General features: G+C 39.0%; 1 protein-coding gene across 2 annotated transcripts; it reads left to right on the plus strand.

The window, feature by feature from the left end:
- Window positions 1–3,446: 3,446 nt before the first annotated feature.
- Window positions 3,447–9,276, plus strand: ptafr (platelet-activating factor receptor). 2 transcript variants are annotated; one of them, XM_084743223.1, is made up of 2 exons: window positions 3,447–3,533; window positions 6,706–9,276. In XM_084743223.1, exon 2 carries the CDS (start codon window positions 6,712–6,714, stop codon window positions 7,894–7,896), a length of 1,185 nt encoding a protein of 394 aa, XP_084599349.1. In that variant the 5' UTR covers window positions 3,447–3,533; window positions 6,706–6,711; the 3' UTR covers window positions 7,897–9,276. The 2 variants fall into 2 exon arrangements, with proteins under 2 accessions (XP_084599349.1, XP_084599348.1); XM_084743222.1 differs by lacking the exon at window positions 3,447–3,533 and adding an exon at window positions 5,236–5,387.
- The last annotated feature ends 86 nt before the right edge of the window (window positions 9,277–9,362 follow it).

Here is a 9,362-nt window from a genome sequence, read left to right on the forward strand (position 1 = left end):
CAACCATTCTACAGCCAAATTTGCTGGTTCTTCCTTTGACACATGTTCTGTGCTTCTGTAAGTCTGTAGGTCACTTTTGAACCTGGCAACTGAAGAAGGTGTTAATCTGCTTTCATTACTGTAAGAGGTCATAAATATGAAGCTACAGCCCGCAGCATGTTAGTTTAACTTAATATAAATACTGGAAACAGTTAGCCTGTTGGATTTTGTTACCTTCTGACAGAGCCAGACAAACTGTTTCCCCTTGTTTCAAGTCCTTGTGCAAAGCTACACCAACACACTGTTGGCTGTAGCTTAATATTTAGCCTACAGAGGTGAGAGTGGTATTGATCCGCTCATTTAACTCTCCACAAGAGAGTAAATAAGTACGCTACATATATCAAAACACAGCATGCATGGAAGTATGCTTTTGCTGCTACAATAATTGACCTTCCCTATGTCCCGCCCCTTTTGCTCTGTGCTCCATTGGCAGTTGAGCAACTCGGTACGGTGATAAACTTTCTCCCTTTTCTATAAAAGCGGCATAGAGGGTCACATCTTAAGTTAGCTAAAGCTAGCAAAACACTTGTTCACTAGCTAGCAAATATTAGCAAAACTCTCGCTAACTAGCTAGCTAATGATTGATCTAGATAAACAAGCTAGTTAAGTAGCATTTTGCTAACATTAGCTAACTTAGAATGTGAATAATAATAGTAATACAATAATGAGTCACTTTTATGGGTCTCCCAACAACGTCTTTTAACGATCTTCAAAATTTGGTTTTCTTTTAAATATGGATGAGCACAGCGTACCACAGATTACAAAAAACAGGAAAAAGAGCAGGCGGACTGAGGTACCAAGCTGACTCAACTGTCATTGGAGCAAAGAGCGAAAAGGGGTGCAACTTTGCAAGGGTCACACAATTCAAGTCAGATTAATGTTTATGAGTCTAAGATTAGTCTGAAAAGTTTTTGAAACAGTAACACGTATCCAATACTGTATTTTGAACCAAACCACATTTCACATAAGCTGCTCTCCACTTCATGACTGAGACAAATCTCGCTCACTTGCTGTGGAATCCATTGAATCCACACCCAAACCACGAGCAACAAGATGTATCGTGAAAAGTTTTTTTTTTACAGTGTAAGCCTGTATACCCAGCAATGGCACAGCACGTCTGGCAGTCATGCAGGGCACAACCACCAAAAAGCTCTGCTCTCTTGTTCCACCGCCAAGCCATAATAACAGCAATAAGGTTGGGGAGGCTCGTTAACCTTAATCTAGGAATTACACTGTGGCACCAGCAGGGAGAAGAGGACGTGTTGTGTTGTGTGCTCGTACATAGGAGCTGGAATTAAACATTTACCACAGTGGGGGGGCTGGTGCTGCTTTGAACTACACACAGAGAGAGTGAGAGTGGTGGTTCATGCAGTTCACACTGCTGTATGGAGCCTTACCTGGACTTAAGTCACTCCACCACTGTAAACTGAAGCAGAAGTTCTTTGTGCTTTTATAAGCCTATTCCGCCCCCTTGTGGTTAAAATGCATTACTGCTTTTACTTGCTTCAACTGCTAAGAAAAAGAACGCTGTTTTACATCAGCCACATTAAAAATCTAGAAGTTAAAGATATATATATGTATGTATATATATATATTACATATTTTAATTGTATGGCTTTGTTAAATACTCAAATCTCATTTGTCTATTCCTGCATTCTAATACCTGTTATTTATGAATAACAGACCATTGCTAAGGATGTAGTTCTGCTCATAGGATCTGGAGTTGATGTAATTTGTAATTTGTGTGTCCAATGAGCAGATTATTATGATAAAAAAAACCTCTCCTGCACCAGCCTGCTGGGTTTTACATCATTTACGTCATTTTTGTCATGATAATCTGCTCACTGTACATGATCCCATACCTCTCCACTTGGGGGTAAACTTTTCCTCATCCCACACAACATAAGTTGGGAAAAAGTATTTTATTCTTTTGTATCTTTTTGCATCAATAATGAAGTGGTAATGGTGGTCGTAATAAATGACATTAAAATAGTATGTATGTGTATGTATGTATGAATAATAAAGTACTCACTGTGCAGTAAAATGCTCCCTGTAATTACTTTAAATAGACCTACTGTTGGGTAGTTTCATCTATGTCCAGCAATGCATCATATCCTATAAAGTCATCATGTGGTTATAGCATCAGTCCTGACAGAACCAGATATCTCTAAAAACTCAGCCCCTTTTCAGCTGTGTGACATTTCCCTGTTAATCCATGACAGTTTTTAAAAAAAGGTTATTTTGCTCACCAAACATGTTTTTGGCCGTAACTCCAGATTACAATCTGCTAAGACCATCTACTATCCAAAAAAAGATCTGTCGCATGAGACCCAGCTTTTCCCATCATTCCCTCTGGAACACACACAGGCTCGGATGTCTCGTTAAGCCTAGATGATATCTTGACATGGATGAAAGATCACCACCTTCAACTTAACCTCTCCAGGACTGAACTCCTTCTCATCGTAGCCAGCCCCTCTATATAGCAAGAGATCAGTCTCCAACTTAAATCCACCCAGCTCACACCTACAAGGTCTGTCCAAAACTTGGGCATCATGATTTATGACCAACTAACCTTCAAGGTCCATGTGGCCTTGATTTCTCTGTCGTGCTGTTTTTCCCTGTACAACATCAGAAAGATAAGACCCTACCTATCTGCGCATGCGGCACCTGGTTCAGGCCCTTGTAATATCACACATTGACTACTGCCACTCCTTACTAGCAGGCCTCCCTTTGTGCACGTTCAAACCTCTACAGATGATCCAGAATGCAGCAGTATGCCTGGTTTTCAGTTGGCCAAAAATCAGATCGCTCCACTGGCTTCCAGTCGCTGCCTGCATTAAATTCAAAACCTTGACACTTGTGTACAACACAGCAGCTGAAACAGCTCCTCCCTACCTGAACTCCTCATCCAGGTCTATACTCCCTCCCACGCACTGTGCTCTGACAATGAAAGACGCCTGATTCAACCACTGTAACAGGCCACAAAGTTGCTTCCATATTGTGGCTCCCTGATGGTGGAAAAAGCTACCAAACCATGTTTGATCGGCAGAGTCCCTCTAAGTCTTTAAGAGAAGACTGAAGACCAAGCTCTTTCGTGAACATCTTTGCATTTGATTGACTGCACAAGATAAACATATATTTAAACAAAAATCCAAAGCATTTTATGCCCTCTATGCACATTACCACTGGCACTGCTTGTAGGCACCAACGTCCTATCAGACTTGAACTTTGCTTCATGGCACTTCCTCATCTTTTTCTCTCTTGAATAGATCCTTGTTTGTGTTGGATCAGCTCTCAGATGCACGTCGCATTGGATAAAAGCGTCTGCTAAATGAAACTGTAAGATTGTAACTCTTCAGACTGTAACAAGAAATGTCAGTTTTGTGAGTTATGTAATTTTCACAGACAGAGGGAGAAAAAGCTAAGGGGAGCAGCCAAGAGAAGTTGTTATTCAGAAACTTGAAACCTGTTTCAGAGCAGCAACCAGGCACCAGGTAAGACTTTATATCCATTAAAATACTTTAATCTCCATAGTTTTTGTTGAAGTTTGAGGTAGTTGTGAATTTATGGACAAGAAGTGTATTTTAAGATGATGATTGAACACATTCTATGAATATTTTAAGTGTGAATCATCAGATCAGTGTTTCATACTTGTGCACATAAGAATGAGTATATAGAGAACAGGAGACAGCGTGGGGACAGTAGAGTGGGTGCTCCTCAAAATGTCTGTCCCTGGTGGACTATGAAGAACGATTACGGCATACCAATGTCATCAAACAAATCTGTATAAGGCGATTAGTTTTCATCATTTGGACTAATCGCCCCGATCAGGACTCACTGAGGAGATAGAAACTTGTTTAATCAGAGGTCTGACAGCCTGAAGATTTTTTGTAGAGGGGAAAAAAAAAGTGTGCTTTTAATGCCCAGGAGTGAGTTGTGTTTTTTTCTCCCTGTTTCCCACAATTCTGTTGTGATGATGACTTGTTTTAGCTTTATAACCATTTATGTTCTCGCGGGAAAACTCCACCCATATTCAGTGGACACTCAACAGGGGAGGGGCCAGACATATAAAAGATTCTCTGCATGGGATTCCTACCAACACTGATCATGACAGTGAAATAGAGGAGGATGTGTCTGAAGACTATCTTGAGCTAAATTCTGATTCTAATGATTCTGATTTTGAACCAGATGAGGGAATTGCTATTCCTGTTCCTCCAAGCAAGACATTTATGTCAAAAAATGGTGAAATACATTGGTCTTCATCCCCAAATATGTGTCAGGCAAAACTGTCTGCAGAAAACATAATTAAGAAAGTGCCAGGGCCCACTAGGATGGCAGTGACTCCTGTGACTGACATCAAGTCAGCTTTTGAGCTGATCATGCCAGATTCAATACAGAAAATCATTCTGGAAATGACTAATCTAGAAGGGAGGCATGTTTTTGGGGAGAAGTGGAAGGAGCTGGATAAAATGCATTTAGATGCGTATTTGGGGCTCCTCATCCTGGCTGGGGTCTATAAATCGAAGGATGAATCAACAGCCAATCTGTGGGATGCAGAGACAAGGAGGCTGATATTTCGAGCCACAATATCTCTGGAAACTTTTCACATGGAAGATAAACTTCAATCTTCCATATTTGGCTTCATAGACACTACAGCCCTATTGTCTTACTGCCCCAGAAAGGGAAAAAAATGTTGTCCTCATGAGTGTTGAGCATCATGTTGTGCTGAAAATAGCACGAGAGGACCAGAAACCAAGCATGATCCTGGATTACTGGTCTTTCAAAAGTAATAAAGTGGTGAAACATGTATTTTTTTTTTTATGAAAAACAAGTGAATTATCCTAATTGAACCATTACCTGTTAGAGGTAAGGAACACCATTGCATTAAATATTGATAGAATATTAGTAATGGAATTAGTAATGAAATATTAACAATGTTTGTTAGGATTTTTTTGGTTTCGGACATCTTTTGGATAATTAAACATGCACCGGGTCAAATTGACCCGGGAACACCATTGCTGTTCCTCACAAATGAACATAACAGGAGGGTTAAACTACGAACAGGGGAACAAAGACTAACTGTAAATCTTCAAGACTGCCAAAGTAGGCGTCTTCATTTTCATTTTGATGGACAAGAGCCAACACGGGGTTGTATGGAGGTGGATATGCATGTTGCATCATGGGGGGCTTTCCAAAGAAGAGCTGTAGAAGTCATTTATCTTGAAGCACTCCCACTTCTGACACACACACACACACACCCACACCCAGTCAGTTTAACTGTACAACACAGCCACTGAGACATTCAGTGTTCACATCTTGACATGTACTGAAAGAGAGGAAGCGCTCTGGTAAGTCGACAGCCTGTAGTTTGCTTTTTTCTTTCTTTTAAAACAACTATGACATATCAAGGCAAGCAGATCAAATCAAGCCTGTTTTAAACTGTGAAGTGTTGAATTGTGAGCTCTGACTTTAATGTTAATAATTAACTAAAACCACTATTGAGAGGAAAACCTACTTTTAATAAATAGGTGTAAGTAAAAATAGGTCTGAATGCTTTTGAAAAACAGCCCAGACTTAACAAACTCAATAAAGTTACAATGTAGAGTCTTTTGTTGAAACAATGGACAAAAAATTAGACACACCTGTCAGTGTAATTCAGTGCAGTTCAACAACACCTTCCAAAATTATCATTCAGTTGAATCAACACCACTATGAAGCAGTTTCAACAAAAGACATTATACCTCTCATGAAGGCAGGATTTTTGCAGGACAGTTGTATTAGACTGGATGAGTTTAACTAATAAAATAATATGGCAACTGTACTTTTGTCTAAAAGAGCCAAAAATGCTTGTATGGAAGCCCGTTTCTGCCTATAAAGGAAAAAAAAAATCTCCACGTTAACTCACAATTATGAGATTAAAAGTAAAAATTATGATTTAAAATTGTTACTTTGTAACACAATGTTTTGACTTCATTATATAATTGTGACATTTTTTTTCATAACTTAGATTTTTATGCTCAAAATTCTAACTTTTTACTCGTAACTAATAATGCCGACTTTTCATCTTGAAACTCTGACTTTTTGATCTCATAATTTAGACTTTACAACTTATAGTTACGGCTTTATCTTATAATTTAGACTTCTGATTTTATATCGCTGAGTGTACTTTGAGTAGAGGAGCCATCAGAACATTTTCTCATTTTTGCCTGTAAAATTATAAACAATCCCTATGTTACATCATAATTATTTAATAAGTCAAAGGTATGAGATAAAATTCTAACTTTTTAACTCAGAATTTTGACTTTTTCACTTGCAGCTGTGACATCTTACCGAGTATATATACTACTTCTAATCACTAGAATCATTTATGTTGTATAGAAGCTCGTTACCACAGAAAAAAGGGCAAAATATCCACATAAGTCATAATTATGAGATAAAAAGTTATAAAATTATGGGATAAAGAGTTAATATTATTAGATAAAAAGCAATAAATAATAATGAGATAAAATTATGGCTTTTAGCTCATAATTTAGAGTTTTCCTCTCATAATTCTGACTATTTAATCTCAGAATTGTGGTGATATTTTTTCTCTTACTAGCAGAAATCCTTTGCCATAATGTTGTGATAGGACATTGCTCTGATTTTGATGTGTTTTGTCTCAAACAGACAGAAATGCTGGTTTCAACTACAGAACGAGTTGCTGAAACAGGAACCCCTGGTCTGGGCTCTCGAGCTTCAAATGACTCAACCTTCCTGGACTCTGAGTTCCGTTATGTCCTCTTCCCTGTCGTCTATGGCATCATCTTCATCCTTGGCCTCTTTGCCAACCTCTATGTGCTGTTCGTCCTGCGTTGCCTCCGTGAGGCCAAGACCATGGGCGAAATCCGCATCTACATGACAAACTTGACCATCGCTGATCTCCTTTTTGTCTGTGCTCTTCCCTTCTGGATTGACTACTATAGTCGCCGTGGTGACTGGATCTACCAAGATGTCATGTGCCGGGTGACTGGCTCACTCTTCTTCATCAACACCTACTGCTCAATCCTCTTCCTTGGAGCCATCAGCGTCAACCGGTACTGGGCAGTCACCCGGCCTCTGGACGCGGCCTCTTCAGACCACAGGCGTCGTGGGATCATTGTGTGTGTTCTCATCTGGATGGTGACCTTGGGGATGGCTTTTCCATTTCTGATAAATCCAGGGACCAACACTGACACGAAGACCAACCTCATTCGTTGTTTTGAGGGGTACCAGAATGAAACTGAGTTAGAGAAACAAAAGGTGGCTGCCACTCATTTTGCAATTATTGGATTGTTTTTTGTTGTCTTTTTTCTTGTCGTGGTGTGTAATTTCCTTATTGCTCGAGCGTTACTCTCTCAAAAGTCTCCTCACTCTGAAATCAAGTCTTCAACAATCGTGTCTAGAAAATCCAGCAGGATCTTATCTTCCTCCTCTAAAAGACCCAGAGGGCTGAAGCGGAGGGCCCTGCAGATGTTGTTGGCAGTAGTGGGAGTGTTTGTTCTGTGCTTCCTGCCCCACCATGTAATTCAAGGCCCCTGGACACTGTCTGTGTTGCAGATCAGAGAGGGCTGGGGCCATGTAAAGTGGGACCTGAATACTCGTCAGGTGCTCAACGACGCACATCAGATCACCTTGGTTCTAATGGGCCTCAACTGCATTTTGGATCCCATTGTTTACTGTTTTGCCACAAGAAAGTTCAGAAGGTTCATTATAGCCCACATTAAAAAGATAAGAAACAGAGATGGGTGTTCACAGACGGCCATCTCACATCTCTCCATGGACAGCAAGAATCAGAGCCAAAGACTCAGGAGTGACCTTCAAGAGCCCGAAATGGAATGATTGATTGAACTATAGATATATGTTGTGTGTGAAAGACTCTCATGTGACCACTGATAAAAGATTATTCAACATACAGTACACCTGTAACTTGTTGTCTTTACACTGGGGTCCACAAAAAAGATTAATTTAATCTAAGGTTAGTTCTAATCAGAGTTCAGCAAAACTAGGTTAAAAATTAGTAAATCTAGATTCAAAATTAAGCAGAGCACTGTTGCACAATTGAAAAGCTAAACAGCTCTCTGTTTAGTAAATCTAAGTGCAGTCATGTAAACCAAAGTTAAACACAGTTTAATACATATAGAGGGGCTTGCTTCACCAAATTAAAATAATAAAAATAAAGTGTGCTGTTAGGACCTAGTAAGTTTAAAAGAGCGGTGAAAACTGTTAGGTTTCCTTTCCTCTGTATTCTTTAACAAAAGGTTGCATTGTTTCCTTGCTAGCTAAAAATTTCTTTAAAAGTTAAAAAGCTACACTGTTTGTAAGCTAGCTAAAGTTAATAAAACATAAATTAAAGTTAACCCATGATTTAATTAGAGTTAAAAATGACTCTGCTCTACAGCCTCAGAATTTATTTAACGTGATCTCACTTATTATCTTGACATCTGATCTTGCATTACTGGAAGTGCTGCAGCCTGACTTGCACCAGCTCTTCTGCTCTTCCTGTGTGCACTTAAAGCTGAAAAGCAGAAGTGTCACAAGGAGAAGTACAATAACAAAATATTTTTAACTCTGCAGGAGGATAACGTGCTTGTCCGCAAAATCAAATGACAAAATACCAAGCACATTTCTTAACCCTCCTATGGGTTTTGCTCTGCCAAAAGCAGGGCACTGAAGACAGTTGACAAGTCAAGGACAATAGACATATTTACAGATACTAGCCATCTCCTTATAAGTGTTTAGACTTGAGCTTTTCACTAGATCTCTCTCACACACACAGTAAACTATGTGATAATGAGATTCCTATCAGATAACTTACAGTTATAGCCTTGCCTAGACAAGTTATATCCGGTATTGCAAAACCAGGGACCAGAAGTAATAAAGTTTGAGCTACGTGTCCCCTATGGCATCCAATATTGTGACATAATTCTCATTGTAGAAAATCCCATGATTCAATGTGACGAAGAAAGCTAACACTTATATTGTCATTATTATTCAGTTATCTGCTGTATATGTACTGCACTGCACTTCTTACATACTGTGGACTTAATAGCTGCTGGAAAGTATATTTATAATGCATTTTTCTATTTGATTGAACTGTTTTTGTTGTATTATATATGTAATATATTACCCAAAAGTGTGTGTAGTGGGTTTTTTGATATCCCAGAAGGAAAATATGCTTGTTTCACTCCATATAGCAAATAAAATTTATTTGTGTATTCATTTTGTTGTATCATAATGATTAAAATTTCAATGACCTACCCTTCGACAGCACGTGATTTGAGACACACAGAAAACTGTATAATAAA

This window comes from Lutjanus erythropterus, chromosome 18 (genome assembly GCF_056507025.1).
Source record: "Lutjanus erythropterus isolate fLutEry1 chromosome 18, fLutEry1.hap2, whole genome shotgun sequence".
NCBI lineage: Eukaryota > Metazoa > Chordata > Actinopteri > Lutjaniformes > Lutjanidae > Lutjanus > Lutjanus erythropterus.

Excerpts from the sequence above, each read along its gene's own strand:
- ptafr (XM_084743223.1), top strand. The coding sequence starts at position 6,712 with ATGCTGGTTTCAACTACAGAACGAGTTGCTGAAACAGGAACCCCTGGT.